General features: G+C 63.0%; 5 protein-coding genes across 5 annotated transcripts; 3 read left to right on the top strand and 2 right to left on the bottom strand.

The window, feature by feature from the left end:
* Window positions 1–225: 225 nt before the first annotated feature.
* Window positions 226–3,967, top strand: AMSG_11397 (SPX and EXS domain-containing protein 1; the record flags this gene model as incomplete). Its single annotated transcript, XM_013897249.1, has 5 exons — window positions 226–355; window positions 495–1,061; window positions 1,097–1,648; window positions 1,690–1,895; window positions 1,966–3,967. Exons 1-5 carry the CDS (start codon window positions 311–313, stop codon window positions 3,965–3,967), a joined length of 3,372 nt encoding a protein of 1,123 aa, XP_013752703.1. The 5' UTR covers window positions 226–310.
* Window positions 3,913–5,240, bottom strand: AMSG_11396 (zinc finger MYND domain-containing protein 10; the record flags this gene model as incomplete). The annotated part of the gene is made up of 2 exons (XM_013897248.1): window positions 3,913–4,290; window positions 4,313–5,240. The coding sequence occupies 2 exons, from the start codon at window positions 5,238–5,240 to the stop codon at window positions 3,974–3,976; spliced, it is 1,245 nt and encodes a 414-aa protein (XP_013752702.1). The 3' UTR covers window positions 3,913–3,973.
* A 322-nt stretch (window positions 5,241–5,562) lies between these two features.
* On the top strand, window positions 5,563–6,284 carry AMSG_11395 (uncharacterized protein; the record flags this gene model as incomplete). Its single annotated transcript, XM_013897247.1, has 2 exons — window positions 5,563–5,619; window positions 5,649–6,284. 2 exons carry the CDS (start codon window positions 5,563–5,565, stop codon window positions 6,282–6,284), a joined length of 693 nt encoding a protein of 230 aa, XP_013752701.1.
* Window positions 6,285–6,388: 104 nt separating this feature from the next.
* On the bottom strand, window positions 6,389–8,161 carry AMSG_11394 (CMGC/CDK protein kinase; the record flags this gene model as incomplete). The annotated part of the gene is made up of 2 exons (XM_013897246.1): window positions 6,389–6,697; window positions 6,776–8,161. 2 exons carry the CDS (start codon window positions 8,159–8,161, stop codon window positions 6,389–6,391), a joined length of 1,695 nt encoding a protein of 564 aa, XP_013752700.1.
* A 984-nt stretch (window positions 8,162–9,145) lies between these two features.
* AMSG_11393 (uncharacterized protein) lies at window positions 9,146–9,538 on the top strand (the record flags this gene model as incomplete). The annotated part of the gene is made up of 2 exons (XM_013897245.1): window positions 9,146–9,240; window positions 9,328–9,538. 2 exons carry the CDS (start codon window positions 9,146–9,148, stop codon window positions 9,536–9,538), a joined length of 306 nt encoding a protein of 101 aa, XP_013752699.1.
* Window positions 9,539–11,029: the final 1,491 nt, after the last annotated feature.

Here is an 11,029-nt window from a genome sequence, read left to right as displayed (position 1 = left end):
GATCGCAATAGCTGGCCCCCCCTCTCACCCTCCGCCCCGCCGGCCGCCGGCCGCCCCACCACCGGTGACGAGTCACCACATCCGACGGCAGACCGACTCCACCAAGTCTCTGTCCCCCCCCTCCCCCTCCCCCTTCGCCGTTCCTCATCACGACCACGACGCCACACTCCACGTGGCAGTGCATCCCATCCCCCCCCGTCTATCCAAGGCCGTGGGTGGTTGGCGCTTGTCCTTGTGGTGTGTGTTGCTGTCGCTTCTGTTGCTGCTGGTCCTCCTCCTGGTGCTCGTCGTTGTCCTCGTGGTTTAGGCCATGGTCAAGTTTGGCCTTCATCTCAAGGCCAACACCATCGAAGAGGTAGGCAGTGTGGTCGAGGTGGGGATGATGATGTGGAGGAAGAGGAGGAAGTTGGGATGACACTCACGATAGTTCGATCGGTGGTGGTGGCGTGTGGCGGACGGGCTGCCGCTGATGGGGAACGGGTCGGGGTCGGCAGTGGAAGAGCAAGTATGTGCAGTACGATGAGCTGAAGAATCAGCTCAAGCTCATCAAAAAGTCACTGAACGACATGGACGCAGCCGGCCACTTGCTCTCGGTCACCTTTGATCCGCCCGAGCTGCCAGAGATCGACAACGGGTTGTGGGAGGGCGGGGATGACGAGCAGCGGCCTGGATCGTCGCTCTATCGGCCACCGCCGACAGACTTCCAGATCCTCTCTGATCTTGAGAGCACCGGCGAGAAGAGCCCGCGGGATGCCTTTCCGCCCGAGTCGCTGCCGTCGGCCGAGCTTGCCGCGGCGCGGCTGCGGCTGGCGAGCGGAGCCGAAGAGAGCGAGAGCGGCGAGCCTCCGGAGCGCCGGGTCTCGTTCATTCCACCGGAAGACTCTGGCGCAAGCACGGGTACGCCGGCCGGGACAGGGCGGACTGAGAGCGCACAGGCGGCACTCCTGGCGTCGTACCGACAGTACTTGTCGGACGCGCGGGTCGACGCGTCCGAGCGGTTCTCGATGGCCGAGGCCATCCGTAAGGAGCACAAGGCCTTTTTCAGCATGCTCAAGGACGACGTCGAGATGATCAACGCCTTTTTGTGGCTCGTGAGCGCAAGTACATCGAGCGGCTCAAGGAGATCACGCTTGTGTCGGAAATTGTCATGTCTGACGAGACGCCGACGGACGTCAACGACGTCCATTCCCTCAAGCTGGCGTACATTGAGGTGTACCGCGGCTTCCTCCTGCTGTACAACTACGCCACGCTCAACTACACCGGTATCTACAAACTGACCCGAAAGCACGACCGGTTCACCGGCATCGCCGTGTGGCACAAGTACATGGACACGGTGGAGCAGATGGCGTTCCACGCGCGGGCGGCGCACCTCCAGGTCATTGCCGAGGACATTGTCCACATCTACGGCGCGCTCTTTACCGAGAACAACCTCGAACGGGCGCGGCGGCACCTGACAGCCCGCCGGCAGGCGCCGCGCAAGTCGTTCCGCGATGTCTACTCGCTCGGCCTCTTTATGGGCATGTGCATTCCGCTCGTCTGGCAGCTCATTCTCATTGTGACGGTGAACCAGTCGCAAGCGCACTGGAATCAGGACGCATTCTTTGCATCGCTGCCCATCTTCCGATGCACGTCGCTTCTCATCCTCACAGTCTGGTGCTGGGCCTTTGTGGTGTGGGTCTTTGAGAAAAGCGAGTCAACTACGCGTTCATCATGGAGCTCTCGCCGCGGCACACCATGACGCTCTCTGAGCTCCTTCGGTTCGCCTCTATGCTCTCGGTAGTGTGGCTCTCGTTCTTCACCATGTTCCTCACCTCGATCCGGTCCGGGTTCAACCCGATCTCGTTCCTCTCGCCGCACTGGTACCCGATGCTCATGCTGGTCCTTCTTCTCGGGCCGTCTTTGTCCGTTTGACATTCTCTACCGCCACACGCGCAAGTGGATGTTCTGGCGGCTGCTTCACGTCAGCGTTGCGCCGTTTGGCGAGATCCGATTCTCCGACTTTCTCATCGGCGATATCCTCACGTCGCTGGTCAAGGTCCTCTACGACCTCGAGTACACGGTGTGCTTCTACGTGACCGGCTCGTGGGAGTCGAACGTGTACGACACATGCCAGAAGAACAACAAGCTGTACGCGCTCCCGGTCCTCACCGGCCTGCCCATGTTCTGGCGGATGATGCAGTGCCTCCGGCGGTTCAACGATCAGCGGCAGATCGAGCATCTCTTCAACGCGCTCAAGTATGCGGTCGGCTTCACCGCGGTCACCTATGGCGGCCTCTTCCAGCGCTACCACTCGGCGCTCGGCGACTGGTCGACACAAAAAGTGCTCTGGGTTGTCCTTCTCGCCCTTGCCGCCACGTACAAGTACCTGTGGGACGTGGTTATGGATTGGGGCCTGGTCCAGTTCTCCGGCGGGCGGCTCAAGCTGCGGACGGCCTTCCACATCTCGCCGAGTTGGCTCTACTTTGCCATTTTCACCAACCTCATCGGCCGGTTTGTGTGGATGCTCACCATTGTGACGGTGCCCATCACAACGGCGTTCAACCCGAACCTCTTTGTCTTCCTCCTTGCCTTTATCGAGATCCTGCGGCGGACGCAGTGGATCATCTTCCGGCTTGAGAACGAGCATGTGAGCAACTGCGGCAACTTTCGCGCAGTCCACGACATCCCGCTCCCGTTCCACCCAGGCACGACCGAGCCAGTCATGCGCGCGTTCAAGTCACTCACTATCACCTCGCTCATCCGCCGCTCCAAGCAAGCGGTCAAGCGCATGCGGTCGCGAAACAACAACAGCCGCGGCGACGACCTCCTTGCCCTGCCCGATCCTGCGTCGGCCGACGCCGTCGGCAGCCAGTCGGTCCCTGTCTCGCCCATCCACTCGGCGCACCACACGCCGCGGTCGAAATTCACTGGTCCGCTCCCGCACTCAGAGTCGACGCCGCTGCTGGCCGGCTCGACGCCGGGCTCGATCCAGGAGGCCAAGCGGCGGAAGACACCTCCACCACCGGTTGTGATTCCAGGCGGCGCAGGCGCGGGCGCGGGCGCAGGCGCGGGCGCGGGTGCAGGTACCGGCAGCGCGGGCTCGCCGGTTATGTACCGGCCGTATCATGAGTTTATGCGCGCAACCGGGCGGACAATTCCGTCAGAAGCCCGATCTCCGTACGGCATGACGCAGAGCGTAGGCGGGGCTGGCAGCGGCCGTCGCTCGTCGTTGGCGCATGCTGCATCACAAAGCCATGTCCCTCAGAGCATCCGCTACGCCGAGACGCCGAGCGCGCTCGCAACATCGGTCTCGACCTCGCACGTGCACGACGGACGGCTGGCGTCGCCGATTCGGCGGCGCGGGCCGGCGACGGGCATGTCGACGGCGTCGCTCTCGCCAAGCCAGCGGTCGCGGTCCAAGTCGCAGTCACGAGCCACTGCGCCACGGACCAAGCCGCGGCAGCGGTCGAGCTCGCGCGAGCGGGTGTCGCGAGTTGGCCCGGCGTCGCACTACGATGTCGACTCCATCTCGTCAGGCTCGTACACGGGCTCGTATCACTCGCACGAGGAGGACCACCTCCGCGATATGCGGCGGAAGCACCGCAAGCTCGCTCGTAAGGCCGACCGGCAGCGCGACGAGCGCATTCCGCGGCTTGCGCTCGCTGCTGTCGGCTCGCCATACGAGCCGGCGGTGACCAACGAGCTCCGCAACCCGCGCCCGGTGACAACGACCGGCGCGTCTGCTGACGCCCACAGCGGGTTCTTCAACTTTAGTCCGGAGCGTAGTCCCGGGCGGGCATCGCCGCGCGGAAGCGTGAACCACGCGTCGGCTCTCAGCCGGCCTTCCGACGACGGCGGCTCACATGGCTCGATGACGGCGCGGTCCGAGCCTGCGCCTGCAGCGTCGTCTGCGCGCGACGTCGACGCTGGCAGCGGGGGTGCTGGCGAGCGCGTCGAGAGCAATGGCCCGCAGGTGAGCGTCAATTGAAGGCAACTACTGCGGGGTGACGGCAGAGGCGATGAGGTCGCAGAGCGGCTTGTGGTCCTTCCAGGCAGCGACCTGGCACTCGCGGCCGCAGTACCACTCGGCCTTGCAGCGGGAGCAGCGGTTGACGGCGTCGTCGCCGCAGACAACGCAGCGTGGCGGGTCAAGTACGTCCTCGAGATTGTCGAGCGAGTAGGTGTCAGCCAGGCCAGACATGTAGGCGGCGATGGTGTCGGGCGAGTCGTCGATCATGGCGTCGACAAAGGCCTGCGCAAGCAGTGCAGGCTGGTCGCCAAGCTCGGAGAGCACGTGGTTCCGCATGACTGCTACCGTCTCCAAAACAGCGACGGGGCGTAGCAGTGGCGGCAGGCGGCGTCGAGAGCGTGAGCTCGTGGAGGAAGCGCGCAAACGGGGCGAGTATCGGGATCTGGTCCAGAACCGGCTGGGTGAGGGCGCCGGTGAGCGAAGTGAGGACCGAGTTTTTGGACGAGTTGAACGCGTACGCCGACCTCAGCGACGGCTCCATGAGCAGGTTGTACAGCGTGAGCCAGACCTGGATCTCGGTCTTTGAAAGGAGCGCAACATCGCCGGACGAGAGCGGGCGCCAGCTGCCGTCGATGTACTTGTGGAGCTTGATCTTGGTCTTACCCTTCTTGGTTTTGACCGGCGCGGACGTGACCCAGGGCGGGGAGTGGATGAGCGGCACAAGCGAGAGCGGGGCATCATGGACCCGCATCAGCCGCGATGAGAGGGCGACAGGCAGGTCAGTCACATACTGCGAGAGGTAGCGGAGGAGGGTGACCGAGATGACGGCGACGTCAAACTGGACCTTGGCCGCCTGCTTGGCGAGTGTCGCCCACGGATCCTCAGCAAGAAGCTCGTCTGCTGAGGTGACAGGGACCTCTGGCCCGTGGTTGCTCGCCTCTGCCGAGTTGAGCCACGCCAGCTTGCGCATGCACCAGTCGGCGAGCTCGATGAGTGCCTCCTCGGTCAGCGAGAGTGCGGCCGCCTGTGAGAACAGCAGGATCTCGAGGAGATTGGCGAGGGTAGCCTGGTGAAAGACGACCAAGTACGGCTTGACCGTTGAGGTGTTGCCGTCTGCACTCGTTGTATCGTCTATCTCGCGCGCAGCAGCAATGACCTCGGGCAGGACCGAGTCGGCCCAGACCTCGGCCACCACCAGCTCGTGAACGAGGACGGAGACCTGCTCCAGCGTGATAAAGGCCTCTGTCACAAACTCGTCCGAGTTGGCAGCCGCAGACTGATGCGCCTGCATGTTGAGGCGTTCCACCGTCTCGCGCTGTCGCATCCATCTACGAGTGTAGCGTGAGCCGCAAGTAAGGGGGGGGGGGGGAGGAGGGAGGGCGGGAGGACGGAGGAGGGAAGGGTCGCGTACTCGGGCGAGCCCACGGCGGTGATAGAGTGGATTCCGAGGGACGAGACCAAACGCTCTGCATCGAGAGGAGAGACGGCAGTCATGTGATGTATGGACAGCGAGAGAGAGAGAGAGAGAGAGAGAGAGAGAGAGAGAGTGTGTGTGTGTGTGTGTGTGTGAGGGTGGGTGAGGGTGAGGTTGGGTGTGGCGCCAAGTGAGCGAAATGATTGGCTTTGGCTTTGGCACTGGCTTTGGCTTTGGGTCGATTGGTCTGCCACTTGTCAACGGTTGGCTTGCGGGTTTAGGCAGACAGCAAGCATGGCGACGTACAAGGACGGGGTGCTTGTGGGGAATTGGTATGAGAACAGGTGCAAGGAGAGTGCAAGTGGAGCGGGCCAGGTTGCTTCGGGCACTGGTGCAGTGGAGGCTGCTGTGCCGCCTGAGAGCGAGTTTATGGCCTCGTACACGGACCACAGTGCTGCGAGAGGCGGCCAGGCAGACCCGTCGTTGGCTGTGGTCACCACCCGGGCGCATCAGTCGCTCCCGCCGCATCTGTTCTTTGGCCACTCGGGAGGCGAGCTGCCAACGCAGCCGCAGGAGATGGAGACCGCGACGATCAACATGCTGACACTAGGAGAGAAGCTCTCGGTGTCCGACGTCCTCAACGCGCCCCACACCCAGGCGCTCCCGCTTAGCGGCGTGGTGGCGCAGCGGACGAGCAGGCTGCGGAGAGCAGCAGCGGCACGGGCACAGGCGTCGTCGCCGTATGTTTCGACCGCGCAGGCGACGTATACCCCGATTGATGTCGCCACTGTGGCGCCGGTTCGGCGCTCTGTTCGCACTCGTGAGATTACCGCTAACGCACCGGCAGCGCACCTCCCGCCGCCACCACCACCGCCAGGACCGCCGGCCTGGGTGCAGACCCGGATCAGGGCGCGGCGCTGAGAGGGAGGGGAGGGTAGCTCACGTATGAAGATAGGCAAGATGCTTATGTGAGTAAGGGTGGGTTCATAAGCGAAAGGCCAGCGATGCGGGGAGCTACATGGCGGTTACTTGCCGGCGGCGGGGCCGGCCCCACCGCGGCCGGACGACCCGTTCTTGGCAGCGGACTTGGGCGGCGGGCGGTTTGGGCGGCGCTGACGGTTGAAGCCCGGGTGGCGGTGGCGCTGCGGCGGGCCGCCACGGCGGGCGGCGCCCGGGTGGTGATGGCGCTGCTGCGGGGCGGGTGGGCCCGGCGGCGGGCCGCGAGCACGCGGTGGGCCCGGCGGCGGGCCGCGGTCACGGTTGCGGTCGCGGTCACGGTTGCGATCACCGCGATCGTAGGAACCACCACCGCGGCGGTCACGGTCGCCGCGGCGCTGGTGCGGATAGGGGTGGTGGTGGCGGCGTGGGCCCGAGTTACCTCGCTGTGGTCCGCCGTGCTGGTGGCGGTGGACAGGCTGGTTGTACAGGTTGCGCGAGCGCTTCGAGGGGTGGTCTGCACCAGCAGCGGCGGCGGCGGCAGCGCGCTTTGCGCCGACAGCCTGCTCGGCGCGCATCTTCTTGCGGATTTCCTTGGCGTCAAGCTCATGCGAGGTAAACTTGGGCATATTTTCCGGCTTGAGCGGGCGAGGCTTGTTGAAGAAGAACTTGTGCTCGAGCGCCTCCTGGGCGGTTGGGCGCTTGGCGGGATCAAGAGACAGGAGCTTCGTGACGAGGTCGTAGGCATCAGGCTGGAGATCCTTAAGGGTGCGGGCAATCATGGGCGGGTACTTGTTCTTGACGAGGGTTGCGAAGCGCGGGAGCCTGGTGCAGCCGGGCCAGGTGGCCTCGGTCGGGGTGCCGAGCTGGCGGCAGATGAGATCGACCTGGTGGGCCTCGTCCTTGCCCGGTAGGAAGGCGCGGCCAGTGAGGAGCTCGACCATGATGCATCCGACGGACCAAATGTCGATGGGCAGACCATACATGCGCTCGCCGAGCAGAATCTCTGGGGCTCGGTACCAGAGAGTGACGACCTGGTTGGTGAAGCCGTCGGCGTTGCGGTCGATGGGCTTGGCGAGGCCAAAGTCAGCAAGTTTGAGCACACCGTCGTGGACAAGCAAGTTGGCAGCCTTGATGTCGCGATGCATGATCTTCTGCGCGTGGACGTAGTACAGACCCTCGAGCGTCTGCTTGAGGTACGTCTTGATCTGGGCCAGCGTGAGCGCAGGGATCTCCGGGTTGTCCAGAATGCCAACAAGATCACTTGACGCATACTCAAAGACAAGGTAGACGGTGCCAAGGTCGGACATGACGACTTCTTTGAGCGAGACCACGTTGGGATGATTGAGGCCCTTGAGGATCTTGATCTCGCGAATGGCGGTGATGGGGAAGCCTTGGCGCTCAGACTCGGTGCGGACCTTCTTGAGCGCAACGCGCTCGCCGGTAGCCTTGTCGGTGGCAAGATAGACCATGCCAAAGGTGCCCTCGCCCACGTGGCGCTCCTTCTGGAAGACGTCGACCGAGCGCGAGCCCCACATCGCAGCTTTCTTGCTCGAAGTGAAGATCGGTTTGGTCGAAGCAACCATGGTGGGGCTCTGCGAGCTTGCGGGTACCGACAACGCCTTACCACCAGCCGAGGCTGGCGCTGCCGATGACGACGTCGGCGGCGGCGGGCCGGGTGGGAGTGGAGGCTGCTGGGCTGCCGGCGGCGGGCCGGGCGGGAGCGGCGGTGCCGGGTACGCTGCCGCTACCGGCGGCGGCGGCGGCGGCGGGTCCGACAACCTCGCCGGGACGGGGGGTACAGGGTACGGAGGCGTGCGGATCCGTGGTGGCGGCGGGTGTGGAGTGAGCCCGGTTGACATATATGTATGTGTATGTATGTATGCGTGTGTGTGTGTGGAAGGGGGGGGGGGGGGGGGGCGAGGGGAGGCGACGCTACAGTGCGGCGGCCTGGAGGAGGGGGTGGGGTAGGTGGGTTGTGAGGAGTTGCGGAAAGAGGTGGGGTTGGAGGTGGTGGTGGCGAGGTGAGGTTGGTTGTGGGAAGGGAGGGGGGGGAAGGGGTGGGTGGGGGGTGGGGGTGGGCGTGGGGGTGGGGTGGGGTGGGGGGTAGGTGGTCGGTCAGTCGGTGATTCAGCCGGTCGATCGATCGGACTGTGGGGACGATGATGCTGGTGGCGATGGTGAGGGCAGTGAGGCAGGAGCAGCAACGAGATCGAGGAGCACCGCATTGGGCTTCAATTTGTGGCTTTTGTCATGTCGAGTGCGACTGTGTAGTCCGCAGTGGTGTAAACGCCCTGGGATCCGATTGCCCGAAGGAGACGAGTCGAGCTAGCAATGGTTGGCGTTTGGGGCTAGTCAATGGTGCGGAATTGGCTATTGGCTGGTGAGGCAAGAGCGGAACAATGGCCGTAGTTCGGCCGAACAAACGAACAGCAATGGCAGGCTGTCGAGAGTCGAGGAAAGGGCAGGTAATACCTCTCTGCCGACCTCGTGTGTGGAACAAGCATGGCGTGTCCTGGACCTGATGATGTGCCCGACTTTATCTCCCACGAGCTGCTGTCGCAGGTACGTGGGGAGGACTGGTTGTTTGCTGGCAGGTTGGGCTGGTGGGGGGGGGGGGCGTGACTAGCTGGGCAGCTGAAGGGGGGAAGGAGAAGAACAGAGTCACTTTGCTGAGACTGTTATCGTTGATGGTGTGCTCAAGCCAGGCGCATGGCGTGAGGGGCGACCTCGAGTTGGGGATGATTGCTTGTGGTGGGGTTGTGGTGGGTGGGTGCATGCAGCGCGTGCGGGGGGTGGTTGGGGTGCGGGACAGAGAGCAACTCACGCTGGTGTGGCAGCTGTACATGGCTGCCGAGGACGATGTCGAGTTTGTGAAAGAGTGCGCGGATCTGTTTATCGAGACGGTCGAGGAGCGCATGCCTGAGCTGTCAGCATCCGTGTACGTTATGAGGGGAGGAGGGATGGGGAGGGCGATTATGATGTGTATAGACTGACGTGATGTTGGAGGCCGGTGGCGTGAGGGCAGGTCTGCGGGCGATCACGAGGCTACCTATACCCATGCACATTACATTGGATCGTCGTGCGGCAACGTCGGGGCAGACGCGATGCTCAAGGCGGCACGGGCGACCGAGGCGGCCTCCAAGGCCGGCGACGCCGGCGGCGTGGCCACCAACTTTGACCAGCTCCAGAAGGAGTTTGCACGGGCCAAGGCATACTTTAAGGACCTCCTTGGATAAATCTTTGTCTTCAACCTCTTCCACATGGCATCGCGGCTTTCAGCGCGTGCATTTGAGGTGGTGTGGTGGATGCAGCTGCAAAACGTAGCAAGCGGCAGGGGCGGTCGCAGGTAGCAGCCCATCCATGGCGGCCGGCAGCGCTGCTGTTGACGGGCTGGTGTCGGCTGAGGTTCGTCCACGCGGGCAGGGATTGGATGGATTAGGTTGTAGTGATCGTAGGCAGGTGTGGTGTGGGTGTGGTGGTTGTGGGTGAAGATGGTGGGGAGTGGGGGTCGGATATGGGCCCGCGGCAGGGGGGTCAGCACCTTGAAAGGGACACAGGGCCAACAACTTGGGCCTCGGGTGGCAGAACTCGGATTCCGGAATACTGCAGCTGTGGATTGTAGACTGTGCAAGGGGGTAGTGTGGATATGTAGTAGAGTATTAGTGAAATCAGATTGGCCATATCTTGCAATGAGTGTGGTGGGGGGCGTGTGCGGGGTCGGACGGTCGAGGGCGTGCTCAACCACCTAGGGCAAACAAGTGGCTGCGCAAGTGAGCCGAGGTCAATGGGTATAGGTGACAGCGATATTGGTACTGGTGATAGTGTGAGGTGTGTGATGACATTGGGTGAGGTCGTGGGTAGCGTAGCTAGTGGTCGGTGGGAGCTGGGTGGTGATGAAGGTGGGCTCATCGGGCGAGCGGGCGACGGCTGGGCGGCTGGTGGTCGGCGAGGCAGGGGCAGCAGAGTGCGCTGGGTCGGAACTGGGTGGCTTGAGAATACTGTTGGTTGGAGATTGGGCAGTATGACTTGTGATGGTTGAGGAGTGTGGGTGTCGGGGTCGGCGATGAGGATGGAGGTGACGTAGAGCGGGAAGACGAGGAGGATGAGGAGGAAGAGGAAGCCGAGTGCGCGATGGGATGGTGGTGGCGATGGCCACGGAATGAGGGTGGTGGTTGTCGCTGCAATGATAGTGATGGTGGTGGAGTAGGGGGGTGGGGGTGGTGGTTGGTGGTGACGGATGGTGATGAGTATGGTAGGGGGCGATGAGGGGGGTCGTGACGTGGGGTCGTGACGGGCGAAGGGGTGGTGGGTATGGCGACTGGGCTTGAGCATTGATGACGGTGAGTATGATACGGCTGATGGGTGTGTGTGGGGTGTGGGCGATAGGGGCGGCGGGTACTTGGCCGGCAGAGGGAAGGCGGCGGACGTTAATTGAGTTGAACGTTGAATTAATTGAAGAAAAGCCGGAACGGGCATCAAACGAGGCAATGACGTCCACAACAACAACCAAAGATCATACATGGCTTGCACAGCACACGTAAAAGTAAGCCAACAGGGACTGGACAAAGCTAGCAGGCAATAGGACGAATTCGGGTGACGTTGAGGTCGATGAGGCAGGGCACGGTTGATCGATCAGATCTGCAGATCAACCATAACCACGACACAACAGGGTCAACACGAAATACATTGCATGCACAACTATTGACCATGACAAACGACAACAAAGA

Source organism: Thecamonas trahens, assembly GCF_000142905.1.
Source record: "Thecamonas trahens ATCC 50062 unplaced genomic scaffold supercont1.78, whole genome shotgun sequence".
In the NCBI taxonomy this organism is placed as follows: Eukaryota; order Apusomonadida; family Apusomonadidae; genus Thecamonas; species Thecamonas trahens.
Note: the sequence above shows the minus strand (reverse complement) of the source record. Positions and strands in the feature narration are given on the sequence as shown.